At 40.1% G+C, this 13473-nt stretch overlaps 2 protein-coding genes across 2 annotated transcripts; both read right to left on the minus strand.

Moving 5' to 3' along the window:
- Nucleotides 1-1149: 1149 nt before the first annotated feature.
- On the minus strand, nt 1150-2229 carry LOC145683137 (uncharacterized). Its single transcript, XM_081754502.1, has one exon. It carries the CDS (start codon nt 2227-2229, stop codon nt 1150-1152), a length of 1080 nt encoding a protein of 359 aa, XP_081610628.1.
- Nucleotides 2230-2270: 41 nt separating this feature from the next.
- On the minus strand, nt 2271-3530 carry LOC145683138 (uncharacterized). The gene has a single exon (XM_081754503.1). The coding sequence runs from the start codon at nt 3528-3530 to the stop codon at nt 2271-2273; it is 1260 nt and encodes a 419-aa protein (XP_081610629.1).
- Nucleotides 3531-13473: the final 9943 nt, after the last annotated feature.

Genomic DNA, 13473 nt, shown 5'->3' on the forward strand with positions numbered 1-13473 from the left:
ACAAAATGACGTATCAACAGATTTAATTCAAATCAAACCAATTCAAATTTCCATTATTATTTTTAAAAATAGCCAGTATAAAGTCTCTACACACACGCATACAGACTCGAAAAAAGAACACATGACCTTTCCATGTCAGCACAACTAAAAAAAGAAACATAACTTTCCAAACACACGTAAGCATGTCATCAAACCCTAATGACCTAACACAACCGGCTGCCAACACAACCCATTACTTTCTATATTATTTATAAAACATAACGGTACCTGTAGAATAATTCAGTCTCACCTACTTAAGTAGCCTTGCCAAAAGCACAGCAGCACACAGCTCGAGTCTCGGTAGGGTCATTGTTTTTATTGGGGCAACCTTCGTTTTTGCTGCAATTAATCTGCTTTTCACGTGACCATCTGCGCATTCTGCCCGCAAATAGGCGACACTAGCGTAGGCCTTTTCAGAAGCATCACAGAAACCAAATAATTGACACTTGACTGTATTTACTGGTACGATACAGCGCTCCACGGTAAGTTGGCGTAATAGCGGTAACTCGCAACAGTATTTGCACCATACTTCACAAAGCCCTGCCGGAAGTGCGTCATCCCAGTCCAACTTGTTTTTCCACAAGGTCTGCAACAATATTTTGGCTTTAATGGTTACAGGAGACAACAAACCAAGTGGATCAAATAATTTTGCTACTTCGAACAGTATAATTCGCTTCGTCAGCACTGAGTGGGGTTTTGAAGGACACTCTAAAATCGAATTCGTCCGCGGAGGGAGACCACTCGACACCAAGCGTTTTAAGTGTGTCGTCAGTGTCAAAACGAAAGGGCACATTCGTTTCACGCATATGAGCTGGGATAGCCTCTAACACTTCAATCTCATTTGAGGACCACTTCCGCAATTCAAAACCTCCTCTTCTCAGTAGCTCGATCAGTTGTCGTTGAAGCTCGATGGCTTCTGGCACCGAAGCCGCCCCTGAAAGGAGGTCATCCATAAAAAAGTCCCGCTTGACCACTGGAGCCGCTAGGGGAAAGTGCTCACCCTCATCTTCTGCCAGCTGTTGTAGACAGCGTGTCGCCAGGAAAGACGCACTTGCAGTACCATATGTTACCGTCCGTAAACGAAAGTCCTGAATGGGTAAATCCGGCGACTCACGCCACAACTCTCGTGTAATCTCTGTCCACCTTGTTTACTAGCACAGCACGATACATTTTCGCTATATCAGCACACAGGGGAATCTTGTGGCCTCGAAATCGCAGTAATAGTGGCAATATGTCATCTTGGAGTTTGGGCCCGATCATAAGCTTATCATTTAATGACACACCAGATGACGTTTTGGCACTAGCGTCAAACACAACTCTTAATTTTGTAGTTGAACTACTTGGCTTCATCACTGCATGGTGGGGCAAGTAGCAGCTCTTCTCTGGGGAAACGTTTCTCTCTCCTGTTGGCACGATCTCCATGTGACCTAGATCAAGATATTCCCGCATAAAATCCCGATATTGCTCTTGTAGGGCAGGTGACTTTGCAAGCTTGCGTTCACTGTGCAAAAGTCTTCTAACAGCAATGTCTCTAGATGCACCGAGAGTCTTTACACTATCCTTGAAGGGTAGGCTTACCGTGAATCTTCCGTGTTCGTCCCGGTAGTATGTGTCTTTGAAATGTTGCTCGCACTTTTTTTCCTCTAGTGTGAGGTGTTTCTGGGGCGGAAGCTCTTCTATTTCCCAAAACATCTGCAAACTGATTTCAACCTCACAAGCGACATGGTGAGATGTAACTGTAACACTACGTCCAGTAGGAGCGATGCTCCCTGCGACGATCCAACCGAGAGCAGTTTCTATCGCTACGGGCGATCCAATGAGTCCCACTCGTTTTCCACTACACAATAATAAAGGAAACACGTCTCCACCTAGCAATATATCCACAGGGCCTACCACATTGAACGTTGGGTCCGCGAGCTTGATACCGCTTAAGTGATTCCACAAGCTTGGGTCCGGAACTGGTGCCTTTGGGAGATTAGATGTAACCTTGGGCACAACTACTGCTCTGGTGCTGAAAGTTTCGCTGTCATCACCTACCGCTTGAAATTCTAAATCCGTCACTGCACGAGAAGTGCCCACACCTGCACCCGTTATTCCAGAAATCACTATTTTCGTCTTATGTTTTGTTAGTCCCAGCTTTTGAACACAATTTTCTATGACAAATGACGTCTCAGAGGCGGAATCGAGCATTGCACGGAATGGGCGCCAAACATCGTTTCTGTCTTTCACCTTTATAATTGCTGAGGATAACAACACATGCGGAGTGTTTCCTCGGCTGCAACATGTGAAGAAACCGCTTGTTCTCCGTCAGGTGACACCGACGTACTTCGGGGCTCACTACGCTCATAATGAAGTAATGTGTAGTGTCGCTTATGGCACACACGACAACTAGATGAGGAACACTGGGTACTTTTGTGAGAACCGCGTAAACAATTGAAGCATAGCTCTTTACTCTTCACAAACGACACACGATCTGCTACAGAGCGTTTTTGAAAATCAGGGCACTTATGGAGAGAGTGTTTAGCATTACATAACTCACAGGGGTTTAGTTCACTCTGGGTCACTGTATGATGTGTCACTGCTTGCCTCTTTTCTCGTTGCCTCATTGTATCACTCGACGTCGTAGTCTTCCCTCTGCTGCCGCTAGAGACTGCGAGCGCGCGCGCGCGATGATCCAAGAAGTCCGTTAATTCTTTAAATGAGGGTTGCTCATTTGATTTTTGCGCTAGTTCCCACTGCCGACGCGATTCGCTATCGAGTTTTTCGGTAGTGTGGTACACGAGAATAGCGTCCCAATGGTCTACGGGTTGCTCCATCACTTTTAACGAACGCGTACACTCGACCGTTGTATCGATTAATTTACGCAATGCAGTAGCCGATTCCTGCTGAATGACCGGTTGCGTGATTAACCGCTTTAAAATCGAATTCACGATTTCACGCTTGTTTTGATAGCGAGAGTTCAGAATGTTCCACGCTTCCTGATAATTAGTATCAGTAATTTGCATAGCCTGGATTAGTTGCGCGGGTTCACCTTTTAGACTTGTTTTCAAGTACTGCAGCTTCTGAGCTCCCGAGAGCTTCTCGTTGTTATGCACCGATGCAGTAAACAAGTCCTTAAATGATAACCACTCGAATAAGTTCCCACTAAATGTTGGCAACTGTAATTTCGGCAGTTTCATTTCACTACACGCTTGAGTTTCACTATTGGGAGGGGATTGTGTTGTAGCTTGCAGATCCATTAGGGACACACTTAGTTTTACAAGTCTACTTTCCATTTCTGCGAGCTCTTCTTCTTCTTTAATAAATTCTTCATTGTTGGAAACTGCAGCTATTTCGTCCAAAAGTTGAGAACAGTCTTGTTGTAACTCGTTGACCTTCCCGCTATGAACCAATATGGCGTTCGCGTCGTTCTGAGACAGCAGGCTCACTGCCTTTTCCTGTCGAGTAATTTTGGCTTTCAAAGTACGTTTTTTAATATTTAAGTTCTCCATTGTTTTAGAATGTCACACACACTACAGAAAACACACTCACAAAAGTTCACCAAAGCTGCACTTTTTTCTTCATCCGGCATTGGAGGACCATGTTTGAGCTTCTTACCAAACGACGGTTTGTCATCTTAAAGCTTTTATTTTAAATATATGAAAAACTATACAACTACAGAAAATTCTGATAAATATGTAAAATGATATACTCAGTTGTCTACTATCCTCAATTTTGAATTGTTCTCAAGTTTCTTAATGTTTTTAGATGGATAATTTTTCACTCGAAGGATGTAAGAACTCACACACACACACACACAAAACTCTTGTCGCGTCTCTCTCTCGCACTGGCTGGAGGACGCTGAAAGCAACCCCCAAGAAAGGGAGTGGGCGAGCGGTAGGCATAGGCCATCTATTGCCAAAAAAGAAAACTTTCTCACACTACACATACACAAAAACGAGAAGAAAAAATGAACAAATTGCCCATGCACAGGCTCGAACACATCTGTAACATAATATTTATTCAAATTGCGCTTACTCCTTAAAAATCATGTTTAGATTTCTATAATACATATTTTACTATATTTCATTGTTATTTGACGTTAAATATGAACACAATTGAATTTTTAAATTTAAATATGTAATTATAACGTCAAAAGAAAAACTATTGTCCAGGAACTACTATATATTAAACAATTCTTCTCAGAGTATAAACACCTCATCCAGTTCCTTGGCAGGTGGTAAAGTGCCAAGGTCAACGAGACGTTATCACTTTATATATATATATATAAGTTATATATATATATATATATATATATATATATATATATATATATATATATATATATATATATATATATATATATATATATATATATATATATTGCATTATTATATATTATTTTTCTAATACTTGTATTATTAATTGTAACAATGTATCTTTTGACGAAGCCATGAACACAGTTCTTACGGCGGAAAGTGAAAATAAGTAAATACATAAAATAAAGCTGAGTGTGAGGACATGTAAAGGACGGACTGAATTGACTCAATGAAAATGACCATACGAAGAAAGCATCTTTTCTTAAGATTCAACATGGACACATGCTTGCTAACTACGTGCAATAAACCGTATTAAGCACAAGAGGAAGCGAAGATTGCGTTGTATGTGTTACACAACAGAGCGTCATGCTCTTTACTTGTTTCAACTTAATTTAAAACACAATTTCAATTTTAGACATAATTTAGTTTATTACATTTTTTATAGTATTTTACATATTTTTTGTATGTTCTATGTGAGTTCGACAAGGATGCTGACTCTCTCCAACACTCTTTAATGTCTATCTAGAATCTAGAAAAGAAAATCAATAAAATGTTAGAAAAATAAGAAAGGGCTTTGAAGAATATGGGATGAAAATAAATTTTAGAAAGACAGAAGCCATGGTGATTGGAACGAAGGGGTCTGTATCAAATATAAAAGTAGGAGGGGAGAAAATAGAACAAGTGAATAGTTTTCGATACCTGGGTAGTATTCTTAGTAATGACATGAAGTGCGAACGTGAAATAAAAGCAAGGATAGGAATGCCGAAAGAAGCCTTTAGGAGGAAGAAAAGTCTGTTTTGTGGGACCTTGAATAAAGAGTTGAGAAAAAGACTCATAAAATGCTTCGTGTGGAGTGTTGTACTGTATGGGGCAGAAACGTGGACATTACGTAAAGGTGACGAAAATCGACTGGAAGCTTTCGAAATGTGGGTATGGAGAAGAATGGAAAGAATTAGTTGGGTCTAGCGGAAAACGAATGACAGAGTGTTAGAAATGGTGGGTGAGAAAAGAACACTTTTAGATAATGATAGGAAGAGGAAGAGAAACTGGTTAGGACATTGCCTAAGAAGAGATTGTATCATGAGGGACGTTCTAGAAGGTATGGTGGCGGGAAAGAGAGGGAGGGGGCGAAGGAGACTACAAATAATAGATGATATTAAAACAGAAAGATCATACGCGAAGACAAAGAGGTTAGCGGAGGACCGTGGAGCATGGAAGCTTCTCAGTTGCGGCAAGTGACCTGCCAATAAAGGCAGAATACCTATGATGATGATGATGATGATGTATTTTCTCTGTTTCTGTCTTCCTTCTTATTTAATGTGGAAACAGAATTACTTGAAACAGCTGAATTCGCCTATTTTGGAACGGGCCATCTTCTACAAGTATAATAACAAAGTTTAAAACAATTATATTGAAGCAGTCAACTGGGCCATAGTGCTGTGGCTTTTTATATATATAAAATCCCCCGCAAGGGAGATAAATAGAATAGAAGGCCTCTACCAAGAAATTACGGTTCTTCTGCTTTCGCTACGCGCCGGAAACGACGCAGGAAAGCTGCGTGTTGCCACTGCCGTAAAGAGAGTACGGTTTAATTATCAGCAAATATATTTGACACTTCAGCTTACTACTTTTATGATTTCACCGTTGGCAACTCTGCGTAAACATTTTAAATTGTGTTTATTGACTTACGAATCATGAAACTCTTGTGTCACGTGCGGTCTACCCGGCCACCCTTCTTCCTCCTGCTCTGCACCTCCCAAGTGCAAGCACTGTGCTGGTGACCACGTGGCTACCTTTCCTCAGTGTCCTGAACGCCTGATACAAATTCAAATTAATACCCTGATTGCTACAGAACATCTACCCTATACCCATGCTAAACGACGCTATTTGACCTCGACCCCTGCACAACGCTCCTCAAAGGAAAATCCGCCTCTCCATTCTACTTCCTCCTCTCTCGCCACTTCTAGCTTTACTGTGTCCTCTATCCCTACCTCTGCTTCCTTTTCATATTCACCTACTATCTCTCGGCCTTCCACTTATTTTCCTTCCTCTCCTTTCGATGTTAGAAAAAAGTGCTCTCTTAGTCCTCACTCTTCGTCTCCTATTTCTGCCCGGCCCTAATCTCTTCCAACTGAACGATCCCCTTTAGCATTTTCTCCCTTCCCAGAACCGTCAAATGCGGCAGATCCTATATCTTCTTATTCCTCCGCTGTTTCTTCTATCCTTTCTATTTTAGAAAAATCTCAACATAAATTTTCTCCTCCCGACTATAAAGCTTGCATCACAATACTCAAGCTATTATAATCACATTCACTATAACATGATCTGGTTCACTCTTTTCCAATCTCTTACAATGGAACATGAGGAGTTCTCGCAGTAAAATGTACGCCTTACATCACCTCATATCTTTATTCCATCCGTCTTTTCTCCTACTCCAAGAAACCTGACTTACAGATTCCTACCGCTTTAACATCCCTTCCTCCCATTGGCTTCATAATGTTCGCTCACACGGTCGAGGGGGACTCTCTCTCGGCATTCATAACACTTTACTTTACGTTCTACACCCTCCTCCCATCCAATACCCTGAAGTTCAATGCCAAATGGTCACAGTTCACTCTCTCCCCTTTTTAACCTTTATATTTCCCCTCACGTTCCTGATCATCTCTGGCTCTATCTTTTTAATTTCCTTTCCCATCCCTGGATTGTAGGTGGTGACGTAAATTGTAACCACCCGTTTTGAGGGCTCCCTTTTCCAGCCCAGCTGGCTCTGCCCTGTTTCGCCTACTTCCCACCTTACCCTGTACTCTTCTGAATACCGGCACTCCTACACGTCTTCCCCGAGTCCGCGGACTTTCTACCGCTCCTGATCTTACCTTTTGTTCTCCTGCTTACTCTAGCCACCTCACATGGATTGTTTCTTCCGATTCCTACGACAGTGATCACTTCCCCATCATTTTACATAACTACTCCCCTTCCTTCCTTATCCCCTACAGGTCGCTCATATTCTACTAACCTCGATTGATCCCTTTATTTTTCCTGCTTTGATCATTTCTCTTCCCTCCCTCGTCCCGCGATCCTTTACATCTTCACACTGCTTTATGTTCTCGACTTTCCCAAGCAGTATCACATTCCCACCCTGATCCTTCTCACTTAATTCGTTCTTCCATTGTCCATTCTCCTTATCCTAAATGGTGGACTAGGGAATGTCAGCAATGGATTTTCCGACGGCGTCAAGCTCTTAAAACATACCTCGCCACTCGCTCCTATTCCAATTCCCTGGTAAATCAACAAACCCAAGCCACCACGCCCGTATTCTTCAACAAACCCGTCGTAATGCGTGGCGACAATTTTGTTCAACCCTAAGTTATGGTTCCTCTTTATCCTCCATTTGGAAATTTTACCGGTTCCTTCGTAACAAAACGTGTCATCCTCCCTCTGGTGAATCTATTTCCTTCCCTGGCTCCATCAATTCCATTCTCAATTAGTCTCATCCACCTTACTGGTATTAGCCTTCTTCGCCGTCCCTGCGTTAAATACATCGGAATCGTCTTAGACTCTTCTTTACGTTGGACCCCGTATTATCAACTTCTACATCAAAAAACATCATCCTTCTTACGTTTAATTTGCTCTATTTCCACTTCTAATTGGTCTACAGATTTCCGTGTCCTCCTCCTGTTATATAAACAGGTTTACTTACCTATTTTAAAGTATGGTGGTTTTTTCTTTCTCCTTCTCATTGTAGGGTCTTTGAAAAATTCCAATCCCTTCAATATACCACTCACTGGCGTACTCTTAGCTTTCCTTGCACCACTATTGCTACTGCGCTTTATTCTGAGACCCGAGTTCCACCCTTAGCAATTCAGTTGAAACATCTCTCAGACAAATTCTGTCTTCGACGTTTCCAATTTACCCGATCCTCTTTCCTCCCTAAACTCACTCTGCTTCGACACCTTCATACACGACACAAACGTTCTCCACATCTCGCTCTCTCCCTTTTATATGCACCAGTTACCTAGACCTTGCACCTCATCTGTTACACATCCAGCGCACGTATACACTCCCTTGCTACTTGCATGACTATCCAGTTTTTTCTCAATCTTTTTCTATCATTTTCCCCCAATACCCTCCCGCCCACCTTTTCACTCTCGTCTTTTACCAACATTGTCTCTCCTCATCCAATCCTCTCTCCCTCAGCACACTGTGCATTTGTACTGCAACGGTTCTGGCCAGGGCTTGCATTTGGGATCAGCCTTTTACGATTCCTCTCTTCAGTAATACTTCAGCTTTAAACCGTCCCACTATGTCACTACCTTTCTCACTGAAGCTTATGTCTTTTTGCGACTCTTCTTCATTCTCTTCAGTGTCAGTATCCATCTATCTGTATCGCCACTAATTCTAAATCTCTCATACAATCTCTATAATCTTCCCCCTGGATTTGGAAATCCTCCTGGATTCTTTATGAAATTCTTCTATACCGTCGGACTTCCCTCAATTATACTTTTTGCTTAATTTGCTTCAAAGGTCATGTAGGCATCCTCGGGAATTGTCTAGCTAATGCCGCAGCCCGTTTGGGAGCCCTGCACGGCACTCCCATAGATCTTTCAGTCTCGCCTATTGACCTTTTTCCACGACTTACTACACTTCCTTATCAACGCTGGACTGCTTATAATGCCTCATGTACAAAGGCACATTGGTACTGGCACCATCCTAGTTCTCTCCGCTCTCCATCTTGGTTCATTTAACGTAATTTATCTCCCTCCTCCCTCCATTTTCTGCTCCGTAAGAGACTTCACATTCTATATACTCCCCAACGTTCATATCTTCTCCGAAAACACACTATTCCACTTTGTAATTGTGGTCTCGATACAGGCTCCATCGATCATCTCATTTTGTCTTGCCCTCTCTACCAACAATGTCACCAGCCATTTCTCTCTATTCTTCATAAATTTCACGGTTGTGGTCCATTTAATGTAGATTCGTTAATTTTCACCTTATCCCCACCTGTTTTTACTGCCTATTATCTTTATTTACAAAAATCTATGTTATTTCGTATCTTATAAGCATCTCTAAAGATTCATCTCATTTCATCATTTGTCTCTTTTGAAAACAACGTCTATAATTGCCGGGAGGCATATTTTTATTCCTGCCCCAGCCTAACCAAAGCTAATTTTCATTGACTGATGGGATCACGTGTCAACATTCCTTTCGCCATGTTTTTCAGTATATCCATCTTGGAGCATGAGCCATGAGGCAATTTGAAAGTGTATGCTGATAGGAGAATATGAAAACAACACGGTGTGTGATTCGCATGGTGAGCAGAGATGAATTGAGGGGGTAGCCCGGGGGAATCCTCCCACCTGAAGGAAATTCATTCCCCCCCGGAGAAACTAAAAAAATTTCAGTCTCAAAATGTAGGAATTACTTCACCCAATTATTTGCTTTTCTTTCCGTGCACGTGCAGACGAAATCCGATCTCTCAATATACATATAAATGACGCAGATCCATTCTATATAAATATTAAACATGTAACATTTAAGATAGAATACTAAATGGTCGAACTTGTATTTCTTAACGCTATGACTGAGTTTGACAGAATATGAAATTGTTAACTGTTGAAGGTTTGTATTTTATTAGGTACGGTACTATACTCTTGCCCTATATTATATATTAGTAGATAGCACTAGCACAGATTGAGATAGGAAAGGAAAGATAGGGAAGATCTTTCGATCTTTCCATATGATCTCTGATGTCAGCAGACTTCAGTTCTTGAAAATGTACAGTTCTTGCATCATTTAAAATAGAGCGCCTAAATCCCATTTCTCGCATCGGTAGTAACAGACGTAAATGTGTTTTACGATTGTTAAAGTAAACACACCTTTCTTTAATTAAAAATAAGTCAGTTAAAGGGTGAGATTCAGAGGGCGTCATTTAGAGGGATCAGGGAGGAACAGTTATCCCTCCTGGGTTAGAGATTTATATAGAATTTATCAATATAATAGTAGTGCCGTGCCATGGGGGAGGGGCAAGCGGGGCAACGGCCCGGGCGCCGAAGTAAGGGGCGCAAAATTCGGAGGGAAAAGGAAAAGAAAAGAAGGAAAAAAAGAGGAATGAAACACATGTGTACATGTGGGCATTTGCACAGATATAAAATGAAAGGAAAAAAGTAATAAAAAGTACTCAAAATCAAGGAAAAGCAGGATTTACTTTTTAAAATGTCCTCACCTTTTCGGCTGGTCTGTCGACCTCACTCATATATACGGGGATGTCGTCGTATACTCTCGCGCCAAGCGCTGATTTTCCACGACACGGCACTAATCCTACTGAAGATTTCGTAAACTAAACTATTGATGTGTATGCAGCGAAGAAACCAAGGCTAATATGCTTGATTTAGAATCAGAAGTGTGAGAAAGAATTATAACTTTTTGTTAAGATATTCCTATGTATGTTTGTTTTAGGACAAAAAATATTTGAGTTAATTTAAATCTTTTTAAAAAAACTTCTACATTAGTAACAAACAGTAACTACTGAATATAGGAAATAATAACAGAAATAGCTACTGTAAATAGCAGTTAAAGTTTAGTCTAAAATATTTTTGTCAGTCTTTATTTAATGTTTTAGATAAAATTAAACGATTGTTTTATTTTTAATTATAATCTCACATTGAATATTTATCAGCAATTAGTCTCAATATTAGGTAAGATGTGCATGTGAATGGAATTGTTAAATATGCTGCTTTCTTGCAAAAATACAGAAAAACAACCCTGCCCCGGATGAAAATGTCTGAATTCAACACTGATGGTGAGTAATCAATTTTCGACGATATCCAAACGACAGAAGGCAATGGAGCACATATATGTTATAAAATAGGTTGTCGATTAGTATTTACAGAATTAGTTGCAATTTGCAATCCGCCTATCCTTGTTGTTTGTTGTATGTTGTGAAGGGGGTTGTATTTCATTTGTTATCAATTGCATTGAATTATTTCCAATTTACTACTGATAATTCTCTACTTAGCGATGGTATAGAGAATTATCGGTTACGAGGAATCTTTTAACATTATAATCGCTCTTACTTGTTTCACATTCTCATTAGTTTCATTACAACTATTGTACACTTAATACTGGTGAGTGTGAGCGTGAAGACGATTATTTTCACTTAAGCCTTTTTTAGTTCATTGTATATTTTATTTGTATCTTTAAATTAAAGTAAATATTAACTGCCCTCTATTTGATCCTTTAGTTTAAAGATTAATTATAAAATGGTGCTGAATAATTTGCCTGGTTTTACTCAAACGAAAGTCTGACGGTAGACCACTTGCCCCCTTCCCTTATTGCCCCCTTCCGTGTGCTTCCCCCCCCCCCAAAAAAAATACGGCAAGGTTTCCACAGAATGCAAGTAAAAATTCTGCTCTTCGCATTTCTTACCAAGCAAATTTCAGGATGGATGTTAGCAAAATTGGTCTGATGATATTTTCCCGAATCTTGACCTTTATTATTTTGAGCTTATCAACTGAAAAATGACGTATTGGTGTAAGGGTTCGGGTCTTGAGTCTAGGCTAGGAGTGAGTGATTGGAACGAAACTTGCAGGGTTCATAACTCTTCAGTTTACAATAAAAATGCGAAAAAGAAAACATTTTCCTTTTGCACATTGAAACGGAGACGGGGGGCATTACCTCAAAAATGGTTCAAATAGGATAGAACTTTTTAAAAAAAATAATCTGCATAATGTCCTGAGAACATAAATAATTTTTAATATTTTCTGTTCGTATTTGGAGAGAGCACACGGACATATTCCTCCACAAAGTCCTATGGTTCGGCTTTTGTCCCATTTGGACAATTTTTGATGGTCATGCACCTTGTCCCTCCTTTGTAAGTACAGATGGAAAAATGTTTTTTTTTTTTTGCGTTTTTATTGTAGGTTGGAGAGCTATGAATGCTGCAAGTTTCGTTCCATTCACTCAACTCCTTTTAGGCTAGACCCAAGAGGTGAATACTAACCGTGAAGTATTTTTTGCTTATTACTACTGGGAAATGCATAGAATAATTCTCAGTATATTGACTAGGAGTCGAATCTGGAACTCCTGGTAGCCTGCTACCGATAGGTGCTTTACCAGTTTAAGTACCGAAGGATTTCCAACTGGTAGCTGACCACCAAGAAGTCGGGGTTTGGGTTCCAACTGGAGTGCTCTGTTAAAATTATCTCTAAAAGTTGAGAACAATGCTCTTTCTTATACAAACATAGAGGCTAAAGTTTCGGTTAGTTTCGAAATGGCAGTTTCTTTCCTATAAGTCTACTACATTTCAGAACAATTTTGTTACCACCATAAACTTTTAGTAAAATATTTTTGTTGTTGATTATTTCTCTAGTAGCTTTACAAAATAGTTCAACCTAGAAAACGTTCTATGTTGTATTGGAAGATGAAACGTGGGACGTAGTGTTACTTTTACATTGAGGTTGTAATATTCAAAAAAGTTTAGTTTTTTCCGGAACCCTTGCACTTCTAGCCAAATTATCAGTAAAGAGTATTTATTCAGAAATGGTTAGGCCTTTGAAGGAGGCTGTGAGGTAGAAGAGATCCCAAGCTTGCAAAAATCGAACCATGGATGTTGTACCATGGCAATGCTCCTAGCTATTTGGTGCTTCTCACCAGGAAAATTTTCGCCAAGAACAATACAACTGTTGTATCTCAATCACTCTACTCACCTGATTTGGCATCTGCAGACTTTTTGTCTATTCCCCAAGTTGAAAAAATCCAGCTTGAAAGATCACCAACCAATTCATAGAAAATTTAAAACAATCGCTACGAGAGATTTATGCTCTTCTAAACTGTGAGTTGCAGCAGTGGAATACACAGTAGAAACAATGCATTAATAACAAAGATAGCTATTTTGGAGGAGAAAAAGCTGAATAATTTCCATTAACCCTAAATACCATTATATTTTGAAAGATCGCTTTCCTGCTGGACAGAGTGTATTTAAATATAAAAATTGAAAGTAAGAGAAGAAAATGAAACACAGAAGTTTTAGTAAAAGATCCATAACCTGCTATGGAGAATGTAACGTGAATCTGCTGATTAACGTGGAATCAGAACCATATACGCTCCTGCTGGGAATTGAAACCGGGTTTCTCATGCC

The sequence above is a fragment of the Thermobia domestica genome, chromosome 4, assembly GCF_964235325.1.
Source record: "Thermobia domestica chromosome 4, izTheDome1.hap1.1, whole genome shotgun sequence".
Classification (NCBI taxonomy): Eukaryota; Metazoa; Arthropoda; class Insecta; order Zygentoma; family Lepismatidae; genus Thermobia; species Thermobia domestica.

What these genes read in the sequence shown, in the direction of transcription:
- LOC145683137 (XM_081754502.1), bottom strand. Translation starts at nt 2,229, where the DNA reads ATGCTCGATTCCGCCTCTGAGACGTCATTTGTCATAGAAAATTGTGTT.
- LOC145683138 (XM_081754503.1), bottom strand. Translation starts at nt 3,530, where the DNA reads ATGGAGAACTTAAATATTAAAAAACGTACTTTGAAAGCCAAAATTACT.